Source organism: Sphaerodactylus townsendi, linkage group LG04 (assembly GCF_021028975.2).
Source record: "Sphaerodactylus townsendi isolate TG3544 linkage group LG04, MPM_Stown_v2.3, whole genome shotgun sequence".
NCBI lineage: Eukaryota > Metazoa > Chordata > Lepidosauria > Squamata > Sphaerodactylidae > Sphaerodactylus > Sphaerodactylus townsendi.
The window spans coordinates 4,104,943-4,125,084 of record NC_059428.1 but is presented as its reverse complement, the minus strand read 5'-3'; the positions used below and the strand labels follow the sequence as shown (position 1 = coordinate 4,125,084).

The window sequence follows — 20,142 nt, the reverse complement described above, 5'->3', positions numbered from 1 at the left end:
TAATATGGCCACAAAAGGAGCTGGCTAAGATACAGCCGGGGTGCCAAATATGTGGTCCGGGTGCCGAATTAGGAGGCTAGCCCCTCCCAGCTCCCAATCTGGCCTGGTGAGCTTGCGGCATGCTCATTAGTCCAGGCACCTAGTTCATACCCCACACCCCCACTTCCCATCTGGCCTGGTGAGTGTGTTACAGGCACACACCCTACCCCCCTCCTAATCTGTCCTGGTCTTGGCCTGCTCCTTTTTGAGAGGCAGCATGGTGTAGTGGTTAAGTGCAGGTGCACTCTAATCTGGAGAACCGGGGTTGATTCCCTGCTCTGCCACTTGAGCTGTGAAGGCTTATCTGGGGAACCAGATTAGCCTGTGCACTCCAACACATGCCAGCTGGGTGACCTTGGGCTAGTCACAGTTCTTTGGAGCTCTCTCAGCCCCACCCACCCCACAGGGTGTTTGTTCTGAATGCGGGGGAAGGGAAAGGAGATTGTAAAGCCCCTTTGAGTCTCCTTACAGGAGAGAAAGGGAGGATATAAATCCAAACTCTTTTCCTTCTTCTAGTGCCCCCCCCCCCATGAGAATGTGGGCTGGAGAGCCTGATGCGGCCTCACAAGCTGGGGCAGCCGCCTGCCCCCCAGCGCTGATCTGGGCTAGTGAGTCTGCTGTGGGGTCATCAGCCGAGGCAGCAAGAAACATTCCGGTGCTAGCCACCTCCCACAGTGCTGATCTGGGCTGGCAGGCCGGATGTGGGCCGACAGCTGAGGAAGCCACCCCTGTCCCACCTTGACCCAAGCCACAAGGACTTCTCCTATGAGCAAATGGGTCCCTTACGAAGTTCGAGCACATCTCCTTGATGCTAAAACACAACATTCGGGCCCACTCAATCTTAAACCACGAGGTCACGTCAGCTTCTTGAGAAACACATTGAATGGAAATAAGCTACTCAGCCACAACGATGTCCGATAGTTACTTATTGCTAATTCCTAACAGTGCCCAGGGAATGGTGATTCGGGTTTCAAGGCACCGCGTATGCCCTGCGTATCCAGATTACACAAAGCAGCTGGTGTGAATCTCCTGCTGTCACAAGAGCAGTCAGTTCAGAGAAAGACAGAGGTGTGTGGTGTGAAAATGGTGCCTGGAGCCCCGCCCCCTCCCGGCTACACCCCGAGCCCCGTCCCGATTTTGCCCCCCATGTGACCAGATTAGTGGCGCCCAAGGACAGAGGGTACAGAGGGTACCCGCTGTCCTTGGGCCATACACCACTGGAGAAAGATCTGTGCCCTCTAGAGGAACCCCATCCTCTCCACTCTCTGCTGAGCTCCAGGGGCTTTCCTGGTGGATGGCAGCCTGGCTAAGACCAGGTGAGAAAGACGATGTCAGGTTTTAAAGGAGTTGTTACCTGCAGCCCTGCAAGGTTGCACTCGTCGGGACTGTTTGATGGGGAGGCAGGGGTGGGTGGGAATTGTTTGCTTCTGCATTGCCAAGGAGGGCAGGAGCGCATGGGGAAAGCCTTGCACGTGGATGTTGGAAGGTTTACTTCAGAGTAAGCCAGTGGAGGGTAAGCTTGTAGATCGTGGAAGGCCGGGATCATCCTCAGCCATGGTTGTCATGGTTGCCAACTCCTGGCTGGCAAATCCCAGGACATTTGGGAGTAGATTCTCAGAAGCTGTGACTTTTGGGACCAGTGCTGGGGCTATTCTCAGTGAGGAATATGGCTGTCGAGTCCACCCTCCATGGCAGACATTTTCTTGGAGGGGGGAGGAGTTCAGCCCCCCCTGGAAGTTGACAATCCCATTAAAGGCACCAATTTTGATCCACCATCCAAGTGGAATTTGAGGGGGTTCTTTTTTGGGGGCATAATCAGTGTCTTTCAACACAAGAAAAGAGAAATGTGTGAAATGGGGGTTCTATTGCTGGTCATTTGAATCATGTTCAAAACAACAGGCATTTTACCCCCCCCCCCCCCTTTTGCTTTGATGGGTAAAAATGGGCCCCAAAGAAGGGAACTTCTCCCTGCATGAGAATAAAGACAGTGTTATCTTCATTTTAGAAGTCAAAAAGTATTTGCGGCGCCAAGTGTTTTCTTTTCTGTGGAAAACAGGTCCAAATGGCTCTTTGGGTGCTAAAAGTTGCTGACCCCTGCCTTAAACCATACGTTTTCAGCACTTGGCTATTAAATATCAAAATTAAATTAAATTAGCATCATTAATTTAAAAATCTCACTTTCTCTATTCGATATTATTCTAAGAGACCTTAAGCTGCACAACCGTTCATCAATCAATTTATTATTTTTTCCTGTTTTGTCTTGACATTCTGTCAAAGGCTTCCAATTGTCCATGAATTGTGTATGGATCTTATTTTAACAGTCCTTAAACTTCAGAGCCAGCGTGGTGTAGTGGTTAAGAGTAGGTGCATTGTAATCTGGAGAACCAGGTTTGATTCCCCGCTTTGCAACTTGAACTGTGAAGGCTTATCTAGGGAAACAGATTAGCTTGTGCACTCCAATGCATGCCAGCTGGGGGACCTTGGGCTAGTCCCAATTCTCCAGACCTCTTTCAGCTTCACCCACATCAAAAGGTGTTTGTTGCGGGGGGGGGGGGAGGGATTGTAAGCCCCTTTGAGTCTCCTTACAGGAGAGAAAGGGGGAATATAAATCCAAACTCCTCCTTTTCTTTAAAACCACTAGTCACGATTTTTTTCCTATTTTGACTAGATATTCTATCAAGGGTTTACAATTGTTCAAGAACTTAATAACCTTAAAAAAAAGAAATGAAGTTAACTTGGCTGTCTTGGCCAACTCTTTTACCTGTCATTCTCCAGCTATAGATGGAGTTTTCCATTTCTGCTAAATTTGTCCCTACTGCCATGAGGATTATAAACCTGCTTTTAAAATAGAATGGTGAGCTCAGTTTAGACACACCCGATACCGCACAAACAGGAAGGCAGTTCACTACCCATGCGGAATCAAAGCTACGGCTATTTCCACATGTGCAGTTCAGTTATCCCTTCCACACAGCTGCGGTTAGAGGCGTGGCACCCCACACGACCTGGAAATCCAAATAAAAATTGTTGGCCCTCCCTTTGTGCTAGAGAATAAGTCTGGGTTTTTTCTTTTTTTTTTACTTAAAAAAGAAATGATGCACATTTATGGTATTAAACATAAAATATGTTGATATTACATAATACTGTACGTATAACTTATGTATTTCTGAGCTTCTAAACTTTTGCTGTGTTGTCTGCTGGCCTTCGCATGTTGTCTGTAGTTTCCACAAAACTCCTCCCAAATTCCAATTCCTTATGCTGACCGGCAACATATCAAAATTCTTCTTCTTCCTAGCACTGTCCCACTAATGCAGGGTCCACTGCTCGGATTTTTAAACGCTGCTTCTCTCGGTTGAGTGCGTTGCAGTGAGGAAAGTCACAATGTGGAAGGGAGAACTGTACAATTCTTGGAAACAGGGTTTGCGAATCAACTTTGACGTATCCTGGATTACATACATCCTGATGCACACAACTGTCAGCGAAAAAGCAGCACTATATACGGACAAAACTCACTGACACGAGAACAGGAAACTGCAGATGTGTGTTAAACAGCAGGGGGGGGGGGAATTCCTAAAGCAGTTCCTAAGACAAGATGAACACCTGCAAAGAAAATAATTGCACAAGAAACTGCAAAGAATGCAGTGTAAGATACGCTGCTGTAATCAGGGGCCAAACTAGGCACCCTGCAGATTCCGTTCCAATTTATTTTCCACTGCATTTCACAAGGCATGCGGCAAACAAAACCAGCCACACGAAAACTCCCCAAAGATGTGTCTACTTCTCGAGGAGAGCCCAAAATGCCATTGACATGCACCGCCAGTGCGGATTTTAACTTGCCGGTTTGCAGAAGTGCTAATTTGCCGATTTGCAGAAGTGCTAATTAATTCCTAATAATCCACAGTGCATCTCTGGCATCTAAATTAACAAGGCCATTTTTAGAAACAGCTGGAAGACCTTGCGATCAGGCTACGATCACAGTTGAACGGGTATCGGCACCTTCTGAAGCAGAGCTGAAAGCGTGGTTCGCTCTCCTGTTTTTAGGCACCTGCAAATCTTTCAACCGTCACAGAGTCAGCCGAAACCTAAAAATGGATGTTGGCAGACAACAGGTTTTTCAGCTCATATTTAGCAGGTTAAGAGCAATGGGGAAGAGAAGAAGGTGTCGACGCTTAATTAGCACCACTTATTTTGAGATTCATTGTTTGAATGGCTCTCCTCTGTGATTCTTCAAGCCGGGGAGTCAAGAGTGAAGGGCAGTAGTTCTCGTGGGCTCCGATTCTACTCAAAAAGGTGGCATCTTCCTAAAGTCTGACTGGTGACTGGTGAAATTGAAAGCCATTGAGGTCTAGTTGTTAAGAGTGGCGGGCTCTGATTGGGAGAACTGGGTTCGATTCCCCACTCCTCCATGAAACCTGCTTGGGTGATCTTGGCCCAATCACAGTTCTCTCCCAACTCTCTCAGCCCTTGTGGAGGCAAGCAACAGCAAATCGCCTGCAAACGTCTCTTGCTGTGAAAAACCCTACGGGGTCACCATGAGCCAGCTGGGACTTGACCGCACACATATACAAATAGGATCATAGTGAAATGAAATGGTCAGAAAGTTGCGTTGGCAAAGGGACTGAGACGGTAACCTGCACTACCATATTGCTGCCTATCAGCAGGAGCAGCAGTTGCTTAGTGGTTAAGCGCAGGTGCGCTCTAATCTGGAGAACCAGGTTGGATTCCCCACCCTGCCACTTGAGCTGTGGAGGCTTACCTGGTGAACTAGATTAGCTTGTGCACTCCAACACACGCCAGCTGGGTGACCTTGGGCTAGTCACAGCTCTACGGAGCTCTCTCAGTCCCACACACTTCACAGGGGGTGGGAAGGGAAAGGAGCTTGTAAGACCCTTTGAGTCTCCTTACAGGAGAGAAAGGGGGGATATAAATCCCACTCTTCTTCTATCACTGTAAGTCTGTTCCAGACTAGGCAGTCTCTACAGCACTTAACGTAGCACACTTAAAAGCTCATGCTCTGTTTGAGATTTCTGATGGTTTTCACATTTCTGGACTCCAAACTTTATGGCACTGTTCCGAGGATGTCCCATTCTGTTACCCGTCCTTGGCTCATACTACACATCACCTCCCGTCTCAGCAAGAAAGGCAGGCTATAAATAACTAAATAAATGAACAAAAGTGGTGTGTGTGTGTGTGTCATAAACAGAGGCTGGTTCAAAACAAGATGAAGAGTAATCAGTTCACTCAGCAAATGGGAGACCCTCCGAACCATTACAGTCAGAAGTAACATCGACTGCAAGATAAAGGCGAGATAAGCAGACGCAATGGGAAGTCAGAGAGGTACAGCTGAAACAATTAACATCTGCATGGGGTGGGAAATGCACAATATTAGCACCTGCAGGGAGCAAGAAACCATGCACCCCCGTTAAGACCTGACCGAGGGATAGCATTAAACTTCTCGATGAATATTAATGCAGCAATTTCCCTTCGCACTCTCCGCTTGAGGACCTTCTGCATGAGAATCTCTGATCAGCAACAGATTTAAAACGTTCCCCTACAGATTTCTGATTATTTTACCGCCAGTCTTGCAACTATTTATTGTTTGATGTGGGGACCGACTCCTTTGTCCAATGCTGGGAGCCGACACCATTAGGCACGGCTGAAACTTTGCAGCACATATCAGAGGGAGAGAACGTGGCGCAACACAGCCTGCTCTTGCCAGATCTGGGAAGCTAAGCAAGGTCAGAACTTGGAAGGGGGACCACCATTGCAGAAGGCAATGACAAACCACTTCTGCTTCCCACTTGCCTTGAAAGCCCCTTTCCTGGGGTTGCTATAAGTCGGCTGCAACTTGACAGAACATATTAGAGGATAAGCAAGTCAATGAGACAGAGAGTGTGCAGCTAATGTTATCATTCCCTGGAAAGGAATGACCCAAGACATCGGCTGGAAACTCTGGCCTGGTGCCGTATATTCAAGTTTTGGGCCAGGATTTGTTTTAATCGAGATGAACTGGACTATACATCCCAGGGACGCTCCATCCTCCACACAACCCAGTGGTGGGCTAAAATCGAAGCCAAACTTAATGAGTTGGGCATTTCCTTGGAGGACCTGCTAATGCTAACAGAGCAGGAGGTCTATGGGGCTATCAAGAAGAGACTTTTTGACAGAGAGTTTCAACAGATGCTAGAGGAAGCTAATAAAACCTGTTCCCCGATCTCTCTGGGAATACCTGTGGATAGATTAATTGTAGCCCAGTACCTTTATCTCCTGGTTGAGGCCCGGGGTGGCTAGAGCAATCACCTTAGCTAGGTGTAATGCCCTGCCTTCTTCCTTTTAGGGCCTTGGACGCCACCTTGGAATCCTTCCGCATAAAGAAAGCAAATGCCGGTGGCACTGGGTTCACTAATGGAAACAGTATCTCATATGCTGTTGAATTGTCCTTTTTATGAGATAGGTAGGAAGAAGCACATAATCCCCTTCCTGCATGGAAGTGAAGGCATTACAGATAAACAGAAGGTTATATATCTTTTAAACAGCCACAACTTCGAGCTGTTGGAAGCGGTGGCTAAATTTTTAAATGGTGTTATTTTAACTCGTCAGAAATTGTAAAGTTGTAAAGGCTGTTATTATCTTGCTAAGTTAATCTTAAACAATTTATATGCCATTAAAGGTATTCGAAATCGATTCGATCGAGTCCTAAATACAATTTACTGGCAGAATGACCCAAGACCACGAAGAAAAGCAGGGTCTACCTGTAAGGCTGGCCGTGGCAAACCACTTCTGTGTATCTCGTGCCTTGGAAACCCTATGAGGTCGTGGCAAGCCAGCTGCAAATCGACGGCGCCTTCCACCATCGTACGGGATCAGCATTATCATCCTGAGTTGCTGCAGAGTCTGGTTCCAGCATTCATGCAGTCTGTCCCACGAACACATTACCGTGCCTTATCGAACGTATTACCTTGACCTTCCTACAGTATTTTAGCAATTCGGGGGGGGGGGGGTGCCCTGTTTTTGAGCAGCAGTGGCGTAGTGGCTAAAAGCAGTGGCTAAGAGCAAGTGAACTCTGATCTGGAGGAACCGGGTTTGATTCCCAGCTCTGCCGCTTGAGCTGTGGAGGCTTATCTGGGGAATTCAGATTAGCCTGTGCACTCCCACACACGCCAGCTGGGTGACCTTGGGCTAGGCACAGCTCTTCGGAGCTCTCTCAGTCCCACCCACCTCACAGGGTGTTTGTTGTGAGGGGGGAAGGGCAAGGAGATTGTAAGCCCCTTTGAGTCTCCTACAGGAGAGAAAGGGGGGATATAAATCCAAATTCTTCTTCTTCTTCTTTGCACCGCTTTTGAAGTTTATTTGTTTATTGTTAAATTTTCTACCCCACCTATCTCCAAAGGGCTCAGGGCGGCAATTCAACAATATAAAACAAAATACAATTAAAGTAGCAATAAATATTTAAAATACCATAAAATCCAACATGTACAAACATGATGGTGAATTAAAAACTCCAATATCCCACGGGAGGCCAGTGATAGTAAATGTCAACCCGGCTGGCAATAGCTCCGTCTTGCAGGCCCTGCAGAAATAACTCCGATCCCACAGGGCTCTGATCTCGCTTGGGAGCTTATTCCACCAGGTGGGGGCCAGGACCAAATAGGCCCTGGCTCTCGTCAAGGCCAGCCGAAGTTCGGACCTTACACCCTGTTGCTTGGATTCTCGGGCAATCTGACTCTATTGTCTTCGACTGTATCATGTGTCTTTAGTCTCAGTGAGAAAGGGCACCTATCAAGGAAGTAAAGAAATCAGTGAGGTGGTAAACTGTGGTGGGGGAGATGCTATTTTAAGTTAAGGGGGCTGCCAGTAAGCAAGGACAAGCCTATGAAAGAGAGAGAGAGAGAGAGAACTGAGTAGGATAGTTTGATGCGCCACACTGATTCACAAGAGATTGACAGCTACTACTTAAGAGTGGTTTCAGAGGGGAGCTATGTTGGTCCACAGTACAACAGCTAGACTGGGATCCAGTATCACCTTAGAAACCAATACGATTTTCATAGAATCACAGAGTTGGAAGAGACCCCCAACCCCCTGCAATGCAGGGACACACAATCAAAGCACTCCTGACAGATGGCCATCCAGCCTCTCTTTAAAAACTGCCAAAGGAGGAGACTCCACCACACTCCGAGGTAGTGCATTCCACTGTCGAACAGCCCTTGACAGTCAGGAAGTTCTTCCTAATGTTTAGGTGGAATCTCCTTTCCTTCACCTTCAACCCATGACTCCTGGTCCTGGTCTCTGGAGCCGAAGAAAACAAGCTTGCTCCCTCTTTGACATGACAGCTCTTCAAATATCTAAACATGGCTATCATGTCTCCTCTTCACCTTCTCTTCACCAAACTAAACATCCCCAGCTCCTTAAGTCTCTCCTCGCAGGGCATGGACTCCAGACCTTTGACCATTTTGGTCGCCCTCCCTTGGTTCCTGCTTGTCAAGATCCAGCTTGTCAATATCCTTCAAGGTTTCGAGACTGTACCTGAGGAACAAAGCTTTGACTCTCAAACATTTTGTTCGTCTCTCAGGTGCCGCTGGACCCTAGTCGAGTTAAGAATACTTTTACAACTGTTAATAGGAGGTTAGGCAAGTTGGCTGAACGTGGCTGATTAGAATCTTTCTCGACAAGATGGAGTATCACCCAGAACACCACCCAGAGAAAGGCAGCGAGAGTCCTAGCTGGCTGGCAGGTACTGCAGAGTTTCTCCTGGCAAGAGAGTGGAGAGAGAGACTTGAAGGTCTGTTTGCGGGCAAGGACAAACCCCAGAGGGGAAGGCACCTCAGGTACAAGGTGAGTGAGAAATTATGCCTGCGGATCAGAGACCTGATGAGATCGGGCTTGCCTGGGCCAGGTCGGGGCGCCACGCCGCAGCGAGGCTGCTTTAATTCCCCTAAGCCAAACCACTGCAGCCTCTTGCCAGTTTAACCCTTGTTCTAAAGCACTTAATCCCTTTCGGGCAAAGGATGATCCGGTTCAGATAAGCTACTTGCCATGGGAGTGCAGAGCCGCTGCCAGGTGTTCAATGGAGGTGGCATCAGGTGGGACAGGGATCTGATCCGCAAAAGTACTCACTGACATCAGAGATGGGGACTTACATGGGATGGGAGAAATCCGCTTGTCATTCTTAGAAGATCTTGGGCCAGTCACAGTTCTCTCTGAACTCCCCCAGCCTGTGGGGAGGCAGGCAATGACAAACCACCTCTGAACGTCTCTTGCCTCGAAAACCCTACAGGGTCACCATAAGCCAGTTGTGACTGCACGGCCCTTTCTCCCACTATAAAACACCTCTAGATACCTCTAAAAACATGCAAAAATTTCATTCTGGCAGAGTTTTTCAAAGAATCACAAGAGTTGGAAGAGACCCCAAGGGCCATCAAGTCCACCCTCTGGCAAAGCAGGAACATACAATCAAAGCACTCCGGACATTGGGCCCTCCAGCCTCCCTTTAAAGACCTCCAAAGAAGGAAACTCCACGACAATCCAAGGAGTGCATTCCACTGTCGAACAGCCCTGACAGTCAGGAATTTTTTCTGATGTTTAGGTGGAATCTCTTTTCCTGCACCTTGAACTCATTACTCCTGGCCCTGGTCTCTGGAGCAGCAGAAAACTAGCTTGCTCCCTCACCAACATGACATCCCTTCAAATATTTAAACAGGGCTATCATTCTTGTAGTCTGCACCTTGCTTTATAGGTTTTAACAAGTTATTTTGACATGGCAGGAGTTTACAGAAGGCAATACTAAAAACAGGACAGGTATATTTCACAGGTAGTGGCAACACATTCGTGATATACACCTGATAAGGCAGTTTTCAGACTCCAGCCAGTAAACCATATTTGAGCTATATTTTCAAAGGACTACTTCAGAACAAGACTTGCATTCTCGTCAGTTTATTCAGGCAGCCTAAAACTTTGATTTTCTTTTTTTGTGGCATAAAATACGAACGGCTCTGTCTGTTTTTCAGTACCGTACACACAAAACAAGCTCAGGAAAAGATCCTGAGCTTGCAACGAGAAACAGATATCATAAAAACAGTCCTTATCTTGGGGGGGGGGGGGTGAAACCGTACAGAGCAGCCTGCCATTCATTAACTAGCTTTTACTGTACAACGTTGAGCCACCAATTCTGCATGCAAGATGTGGTGACTCCTCTTATGCAAGCATGCATTTGACTAAGATATCTTTCACCTTGCTGACAGTCCTGTATTTAAACACTTTCTACTCTCTCTTTGAATTAACACTGATATGGGAAGCTGGATAATCACACTGAATTTTCAATCAGCAAACGAAACAAAACCAAAAAAACCCACACACAGCCCCAGGAGGTGAAGGGCACAAACAGGTTATTGATAACATTTAAATATTTCAGAAATGCCCGGCCTAGAAATCGATAGTCTCCAAACAGAGCTATAGATGATATCTCCGCTCGCCTCTTAGGCACGTATTAGTCCCTGTGGGTATCTGACTATAAATGCATAAACGGTCAAGAGATGACTGCATCTAAAGTCAGATAATGCCGCGGTGTGAGGGATGCAGGCATTCTGTATCGATCTCTGTGCCGAGAGCATTTTCTGAGGCGTTTTCGTTTCAGCGCGGTTTTACCTCGGCCGACTTAAACACTGAATGTCATATGGGAGAATTACCATTTCCACACACGTTCAAGGTGCAGCCGGCAAAAAATGAACCCACAGCCAGATATGTGCATATGTGAAATTCCCGGCACAAATTTGTAACCCCCCGCGGCCGCCGCCTCTTCAAATGAAAGAAGTATGCATTGTGTTAGTTCCAGTTATACTTTCCAGCTGTGCCCGATGCTTTCAGGCTCCGGGAGCAGGAAGTCCAAGAGGAAATTCCATCGTCAGTTCCCGGAGTTTTGCAACCCAAATGTTCTTCCAAAAAAGAGCTCTTACAGGAATTCTGAGAGCGCAGGCCGAAGCTTACCTCATATCTTCAAGCAAGTCACATTCTGCCTGGTGCTTAGCTTGAAGCTTGGTCATCTGCTCCGTCTGAATGAGTTTTAGCTCCTGGGTAATTTTCACCTGGGGGGGAGAGAGAGAAAAGGGCCAAAAGCCGTAAATTTAGCCCCTTGAAACTACATCACAGTGAAGAAGTGTATTACAATTTACCCTGAATATCAACTTCCTAAACTGAACACTGCAGTTCTCCTGGTAGAAAATGCCATCAAATTGCAAATGATTGACACGATTGATCGCTTCATTGGGAAGAGACCAACAGAGGTGGTTTGCCACATTGTCCTCCACTGCGTAGCAACTCTCAACCTCTTCAGCAGTCTTCCATCCAAGAAGTAACCAGGGCTGACCCAGCATAGCTTCTATTATTGGACTAGACTGGGACATGCAGGGCAGCTCGAGCGAGCTATAAAGACTACACCAGAGGTGTCCAACTCTGGTGCTTCAGATGTTCATGGACTACAATTCCCATCAGCCCAACTGGCCATGCCAGCAGGGGCTGATGGGAATTGCAGTCCATGAACATCTGACGCACCAGGTTGGGCACCCCTGGACTACACAATATGCTTTTACAAAGATCCACACGAGCCAGCACACTGTGGGCGAAATGTCCCGGCCCTCTTGCCTAAAATTACAGACAATTCAGAAGTCACATTTAGGGTGTGCTGTCCAGCAAACAGTCTAAAGCTCACTACACAACGGCGCTTGACTCCCTCACAAAGGAGACACAGAAGAGCTGTTCCCTGACACACTGAACTGTAGAACAAGTCTGTCTTGCTTCTCTGACCTTCTCCAAAGCACCATGGTATGGCAAACACGCTCTCTCAAATTCTCCAGCACACACTGAAGATGGAGGGAGGAAAAGACTTGCGTCCGTTCGACACTGAAGCAGGAGGAGGAACTTGGGCCCTCTGCAAAGGCCAGTGCAGCAGAAGATACACAAGCTCACTCCTCTTCTTCCCAAACCCTCAAACCCGCACAGAAGCCTTAGGACCGGCAGCAAGCAGAACTTTGCAAGTTAGCTGTCAGGCCAAACCAAAGCATGCAGACACCTTGATTCACAATATCTTCTATTTTGTAGAGCAGCCATTCTCAACCAGGGTTCCCTGGTACCCTGGGGTGCCGTGAGCATGTCCCAGGGGTACCGTGGCAACACTACCGCCCCCCCTCATTTTTGTGGTGTCTCCCACCGGCGCCAGCAAAGACATGGAGCTGGCCCATGGGGCAGGGCTGCCGCAAGGTCAGCAGCCACCACCACCCCCAGTGCAACCATTCACCCTGGGAGGGGAAGATGGGGTGTGTGGCAAGCAGGGGCAATGGGAGGGGAAGGTGGAGGGTGGCGGCAGGGGTACCTTGAGATATGAAAAGTGAGGTCAAGGGTTCCCTGACCTCGAAAAGGTTGGGAAACACTGTTGTAGAGCAAGGTTTCGGTCCAGCAGCGACCTTAGAAATCAACAAGATTCCCAGAGTATAAACCTTCAAGAACAAAAGTTCCCTTCGTTCTTCTATCACATAACACCACAGATACCCCGCCTGGTTTTATTTTGTAAAGTTTCTTGCAAGCATTAAAAATCTTTGTGGTCTAAACCTGCCGAGATACCCAAATCATTTATATTACCTGGACTGCTCTATATCAGCATAATCCCCACCCCCCACAACAATTTTTTATTGTTCTAAATAGTATAACAAATAAAATTCTTAAACTGCTTAACAGCCAAATAATCCAGTTCCAAGACACCAGTTTTGAACATGATTGGGTTGTCACTTCAGCATCGTGTTATCCAGAGGTGGGATCCAGCAGGTTCTCACAGGTTCCCGAGAGTAGGTTACTAATTATTTGTGTGTGTCGAGAGGGGGTTACTAATGGGTGATTTTGCCACGTGATTTTTGCCTTAGTTACGCCCCTCCTCTCAGCAGTAGCGCGCAGAACTTGAAGCAGTCTAGCAGGAGGTGCGCACCGTCGCGTTATGCGTGGCAGCTCAAGCGCCTGGCGTGCATCACAGACCAGGAATGGGATTTGGGCGTCTTAGTTGATAGTTCCATGGGAATGTCCACTAAATGCATGGTAGCTGTGAAAAAGGCAAACTCTATGCTGGGGGATCATTAGGAAAGGAGTTGATAATAAAACTGCAAGGATTGTCATGCCCTTATATAAAGCAGTGGTGCGACCGCACTTGGAGTACTGTGTTCAGTTCTGGTCGCCACATCTCAAAAAGGATGTCGAAGAGATAGAAAAAGTGCAGAGAAGAGCAACGCAGGGATGATTGAAGGATTGGAGCACCTTCCTTGATGAGGAGAGGCTGCAGCGCTTGTGGGACTCCTCTTGCACTAGTTTGGAGAGGGAGACGTCTGAGGGGGATATGGATTGAAGTCTATAAAATTATGCATGGGGGTAGCGAAAATGTTGACAGAGAGAAATTTTTCTCTCTTTCTCACAATACCTAGAACCAGGGAGGCATTCATTGAAAATGCTGGGGAAGAAATTTGGACTAATCAAAGGAAATACTTCTTCACGCATACGTGTGATGGGTGTTTGGAATTAATGCTGCCACAGGAGGTGGTGATGGCCACTAACCTGGGATGGCTTTAGCCAAAAGTATTTGGACAGATTTATGGAGGAAGTCGATTTATGGCTACCAATCTTGATCCTCCTTGATCTGCCAGGATTGCAAATGCCTTAGCAGTAATTGGTGGTACTCAGGAGCAGCAGCAGCAGCAGAAGGCCATTGCTTTCACATCCTGCATGTGAGCTCCCAAAGGCACCTGGTGGGCCACTGCGAGTAGCAGAATGCTGGACTAGATGGACTCTGGTCTGATCCAGCAGGCTAGTTCTTATGTTCTTATGTTCTTATTCGTTTCCCGCCCAAGGACCGGTGTCACCGTCCTTGCCACAGCCCCGCCCAGGAATGCCCCGCCCCCGGAATGCCTGGCCACGCCTTCGTGCCCCACCCAGCCCCATTGGCACTATGCCACAGTTTGAATCCCACCACCGTGGGAACCTGTTACTAAAATTTTTGGATCCCACCACTGGTGTTATCCCATGTCACTTGGAAGTCAAGAAGGTAAAAACAAGATGCATTATACTGGTCCAAAAAAATTGTCCCAAACCATTTTCTAAAAGGCAAATATAGTTTTATTCCAGCTGGAAACAATTCTACCAAATACTAACATCCATGCCACTCCACTGCCAACATTTTTAAACGCTTAAAACTCAGGGCACCGTCCCACACTTAAAATGACTGATATGTTCCCTTCCCTCCAGACCTGTACATATAAAACAAAAGATGTTTGCGCCCTTTTTCCAGCCAGGGTTGAGTCAAATACCAAAGCTCCCTTATTCATGTTTAACAGGACAATTAATCCACACACACACACACCCCGAAAAATTTAATCAATCCTTTAAAAAAGCACCCGTGTTTAGATGCAATCACCTAGGTTAACAGTCCACCGGATGGCAAACGCCTATTCTTAACAGTTCCACTGTTAAGTTTCGTTTTCCGAATACAGTAATCGAACGTGTATTTTTGTTTGAACGTTAATACGGCTCTCAAGATACGATTCCTCAAGCTGATGTTTAGCAGCATGGCAGGAGGTGAGAGGACACGTCACTACACAGACCCCAAAACAATAAGGCCGAAGGGTTAATGTTCAGTTATAAAGGAGGCTACAACAAAGCATCATTTTGCTTGTTTGGAGAAGAATAACAGGGACTGCAATTAGAAGGAGAATCAAGGCAGAAAGGCGGGGGGGGGGGCAACACAGTGGACCAGATCTCTCCTTTTCCTTGAGCAAAACAAAAACAACCCGCTCTCCTCCAATGGGAACAGCACCCTCTACCTCCCACTAACCTCAACCTGTCCTGGAACATTTCCCCTTAGTAACAAGAGACCCCAATCTGAGCACGCACGCCCCGAACACTTTAGAAAAACAATACAAGGGGGGGTCTTTTCTCCTAACCCAAACAAGCCCGTCAGGCGTAGATAACCTACAGAACAAAGGTAACGTCTCCATGCAAAACCGAAACCCACTTTGCATGAACTCGCATGCGAGCCCCAACCACAGTAGGCAAACCAGATTGGTCTTTTAATAGAAATGTTTTTGAGAAAAGGATTTCCTTGTTAAAGCCCCCCACCCCTTTCAAAAGAGCAATGGAAAGGCAGAGAGAAGGATCCTTCTCCCCTTCCCTAAGCATAGCCAGCTATCTGGGTCCACAACCTTTTGTCTACCCAATTCAATCCCAATATGTTTCACCTACTTCTCAGCTCCCTTTTGAAACAGAGACGTGTACAATTGTTTTTAAAAGTCTCTGGAAGCCCAGAACCAAGGTTCACACAACCATAGAGCCCCATAAGCATTCCTAGCATTCCCCATTCTCCTTTATCCCAGAACCCATGAATCGAACATGACCACCCATTCTCTCACTTTCCCACCACTAATGTCAAGCTTCACACGCAGACAAAAACCTCACCATTCAGAGCTCACCTACCCAGCTACATTCCAGTCAACATCTGCTGAACCCCTATAAACAGGATTCTAATAAATTACAACCCCCACCAATCAAACCCCCCAAACTGACAGCCCCCCCCAAAGAACACCAACTATGCAACGTTGCCCTAGCCACAAAGGGGAAAAAACTCACACCCCTTTATTAATTTTGAGATCTTCCACAATGGCACCCCCCCCCCCCGCCTCCTGATGCATTTACCAAGCACCTACTTTGTTGGCAGTTAGGCGTCAGATGGAAAAACTGCTCTTTCTGAGCGTGCAATTTCATGGCAGGTTAACGAATTTTATACTGTTTTTTTGCACTTCACCTTTCTCTAATGGGAATTCTTCTGATGGGCTTGGTTGTTTTGCTTTAAGCAAGTCGCGAGCCACCTGGGATCAAAGATCAGTGTAGGAATATTTTGAGAATCTTATTTCAATGCCCACAAGCCGGCAATCACCCTTCAACCTTAGGCCGGCAAAGTGAAGATGTCACACAGCACAACAAAGATAGTTTCAGAAGGTAGCCCCCGTGGGCCTGCAGGATGCCCAGCGGAACCTCAGAAACAGCAGCATTGGCGGAGGAGGTTAAGAGCTCGTGTATCTAATCTGGAGGAACCGGGTTTGATTCCTAGCTCTGCCGCCTGAGCTGTGGAGGCTTATTTGGGGAATTCAGATTAGCCTGTGCACTCCCACACACGCCAGCTGGGTGACCTTGGGCTAGTCACAGCTTCTTGGAGCTCTCTCAGCCCCACCTACTTCACAGGGTGTTTGTTGTGAGGGGGGAAGGGAAAGGAGATTGTCAGCCCCTTTGAGTCTCCTGCAGGAGAGAAAGGGGGGATATCAATCCAAACTCAAAAAAACCCTCAAAACTCAAAAACCTACAAGATTCTGGGGGGTATAAGTTTTCAAGAGTCGAAAGCTCCCTTCCACAGATGAAAGTGGGAATAGAGATCTTTTATATCCCAGTCAGGAGGAAGATCTCGGAGTCTCCCTGCATCTTGAGTTCGTCTTTGCAACACACCTCCCACCTTCTGACTGGGATATAAAAGACTTGGAGGTCTCCATTCTTGCTCATATGTGATGAAGGCAGCTCTGACTCTTGGAAGCTTGTACCCCCCCCCCCCCCAAATCTTCTCGGTGCCTACGGTGCCACCAGATTCAAATCACTGAGATCTTAACTTTCTTCTTTTTTAAAAAAAATATTTTTATTGGAGATTTAAAAGGAGTGTTATACAGAGTTGTAGCAAAAAATTTAGAATGCCATGAACACAATATTTTCTACATTGGTCCAAAGGTCTTAAGGCTCTGTGGTTTGGGGAAAGGAAGCTAAGGAAAGGGGAAGAAAGGGATAAGAGTGAAGATCTTAACTTTCTTCTTGTACCCTGTTAGACCACCAGTCCACTGACCCCGTTACTATCCACACAAACAGTCAGCCGCCACTCCTGCCACCAAGCAAAGGGTCTTTGCAACCCGGCAACTATCCTACAACCTTGAACCAAAACGGTAGGTTTTACGCATGCAAAGCTTTGCCATGGAACTGCCACCGCGCACACCCTGTACCGAGCCACTACACAACGTTTCTTGCCCTGACTAGTTGAATCCTCTTCCCCAAGGAAACCCTGGTGTCCACACCAGAGGGCACATGCAGACATTCTGCAGGGCGGATCGTCCATATTTAGGACGGGATAATTGCCATTTTCTGCCATGGTGAATCTCATCCTTCTAATCAATCACCACTATCTTTAAGAGTGCAATGTCAACGTTAGCCTAAATAAACTCAAAAATACACACTGCAGTCAGCCAGAGTGCAACGTGTGTATTTTTGAGTTTATTTACAATCTCATCCTTCTGACACCCATAGCCCAAAGAGAACAGGTCTGCATTTGGAAGACCTCGTCCCCTTAACCATCCATGCTGGAACCATCAAGCGTGCCTGTCACACTTCTCGGCCAGCTTTCCAGCTAACGCTCCCATCTGCATCTCTGCAAACTGTACTCAAAAGGTGTAAACGGCTTCCGCTACGGTTTTTTACCCCTGAACTCTTCCTCCTGAGCAGTCCCGTCCGCCTATGCAGCCTTAACTCCTGCTTCAGTCCGACCATCTTTGCAACCAAGATTTTTCCCCACTTTTCTGCAGCTGACATAACGCAGGGCGAATCCATCAGCATTTACAGCAACACCCCCAGAAAGCAGAAAAATCTGCTTCCCTCAATGCAACCCCCTTCCGCTTCCCCCCCCCCCCACCCAGGTCTCAGCAGAAGAGTCACCGCTTTGCACGCGGGCGATCACAAGTTCTGTTCCTGCCCTCGCCAGTTAAAAAGAAGGGATATAAAAGGCCTCAATCTGAGACCCTGCCAGTCTGTGTAGGAAATACTAAACCAAAGATGTGATTCAGTAGAAGGCAGCTTCAATGAAGGGGTCGTGGCTCATTGGTAGAGCATATACTTGGATCACAGGAGGTCCCAAGTTCAACCACTGGTATCTCCAGTTAAAAGGACCAGGTAGTAGGTGAAAGACTTCTGCCTGATATCCCGGAGAGCCATGGAGAGGGGCTGTGGCTTAGTGGTAGAGCATTTCCTTGGCATAAGAACATAAGAACAAGCCAGCTGGATCAGACCAGGGTCCATCTAGTCCAGCTCTCTGCTACTCGCAGTGGCCCACCAGGTGCCTTTGGGAGCTCACGTGCAGGATGTGAAAGCAATGGCCTTCTGCTGCTGCTGCTGCTCCCGAGCACCTGGTCTGCTCAGGCATTTGCAATCTCAGATCAAGGAGGATCAAGATTGGTAGCCATAGATTGACTTTTCCTCCATAAATCTGTCCAAGATTTATGCATAAGGTTCCAGGTTCAATCCCGGATATCTCCAGTTAAAAGGAGCAGGCAGTGATGGGAAAAGACCTCTGGCTAAGACCTTAGCGTAAGACCCTGAAGCCCTGCAGAGCGGCTGCCAGTCTGAGCAGGCAATGCTGACCTTGACACACAGAGGGCTGGATTTAGCATAAGGCACTCAGGCACGCATCCCCATGCTACCCTCTCTACAGTCCCCGATTTCGCCTTCCAAGAGCCCACCTGCAAACCGTGCCCACCGCAAAGCCCCCCCAGAAAAGCCCCTCCCTCTGAAATCCACGCCACCCTCATCATTCCCTCCCCCACCCAACCTGGCTCCTCCACCTGCTGGGGGGGGGGGGTGTCTCCCTCCCACTCTGCAAAGCTTCCATCCTCAGAGCCCCCCCCCCACCTTTCCCTTCCCTGCCATATGACACCCCTTCATATCCCCATCGCCACCGTTAACACCTCCAGCCCACGAAATGCACCCCCCCCCTCGCCCCCTAACCTATGGCGTTGTTGCTCTGGTCCTACAGCAGCGCCGCAGTCGACGTCCCTTCCCCTCGAGCCCTCTGCAGCAAACCTGACAGCAGCCTCTGCCAAACCCGCCCCCCCCCCACGACGAAGCCCCCCAGGTCAGCTCTGCCCCATGGCCCTGGGTCACCTTTGCAGCCCTGCCCTACACCCCATGAGCTGCAAAGGTGGAACCACCCCACCACCCCCCCCCCCCACATCTATCAAGGGCTCACTGTTGGGGGGGGCCACCAGCCCTGCTGGCCCCACACATCCCCGCCCCGTTGCTTGCCCCATAAGGGTCTTGCCTGCACCCCCCCCCATAAGCAGCCAATTGTGTGTGGGGGTTGGGGGGGGGAGAATTCAGGGTTCCCCATCACCTCAAGGCGGAGCCCCTCCCCCACTCCAGCCCCCCCCCCCTTTCCCCGAAAGGCTCGTCGCCTCACCTTCCTCGGCGGGGGCTGCATGGCGGCTGCGCTGCAGCTCGGGGCCTCCACATCAATCCCTCCCCCGCCCCCAACGGCGGCGGCAACGGGCGGGCTGAGGGCGACGGAGGCGACGCCGGGCCGGTCTCTGCGGAGAGGGGAGGGGAGGGGGCGGACGCGAGCGAGGGAGCGCGGCGGGGCGGGGGCGGGGGCGAGGGCGGGCAGGGGGCGGGGCCCGAGGCGCCGCTGCGTCGCGGGAAGGGGGAGCGCGCCAAGAGGTGGGCGGGGGCGAGGGGGTGTGGCCCGTGGGCCTCAGGGAGGCGAAGGCGTGCCCGAGATTAATCAGTCGCTCTGATTGGGAGGAGGGAAGCCGAGATAATAGAGGGGGCGTGGCCTGTCGTTCTACCCGAAAGGAGGAGGAGGAGGCGTGGCGAGGCAATAAGGAGGGGGGTGCGGCCTGTTGTCTCACGGTCTTGCGGGCGGGAGCGCGCAAGCGAGACGGGGGGAAGGGAGGCGCGGCCAATCGATAAAGGAGGGGCGTGGCTTGGGGTTTCGTGTCCCCTTCGCCTCAAGCTTGGGAAAGAGGCGCGCGCGCGGGGTTGAGGGAGGGCGCGCGCGAGGCCAACGTCCAGGGTGGGAGGCGTGGCTACCCACTTCATTTCAAGGGGCGTATTTTTCGTCCTCCCCCCCCCCCTCAAAATGGCGCCAATAATATCCAGCATTGACTCGAGCATCTTTTGTGGAAAATTAATTTTGGGCTGGGGAGGGAGACGAGTGAGGAAAAAAGCGGATTGGGCGAGGGAGAAGAGGCGGGGCTTAGGAGAGCCAAAGGGGAGGCGACCTTCTTA

General features: G+C 49.1%; 1 protein-coding gene across 1 annotated transcript in view; it reads right to left on the bottom strand.

The window, feature by feature from the left end:
- FCHSD2 (FCH and double SH3 domains 2) overlaps positions 1 to 19,501 on the bottom strand; it is a 220,112-nt gene extending 200,611 nt beyond the window's left edge. The window contains exons 1-2 of the mRNA XM_048494752.1: positions 19,316 to 19,501; positions 11,017 to 11,114 (exon numbers count right to left, since the gene is read on the bottom strand). Coding sequence (XP_048350709.1) covers positions 11,017 to 11,114; positions 19,316 to 19,336 — 119 coding nt within the window. The 5' untranslated portion in view covers positions 19,337 to 19,501. The remainder of the gene's footprint in view (positions 1 to 11,016; positions 11,115 to 19,315) is intronic.
- Between the last annotated feature and the right edge of the window lie 641 nt (positions 19,502 to 20,142).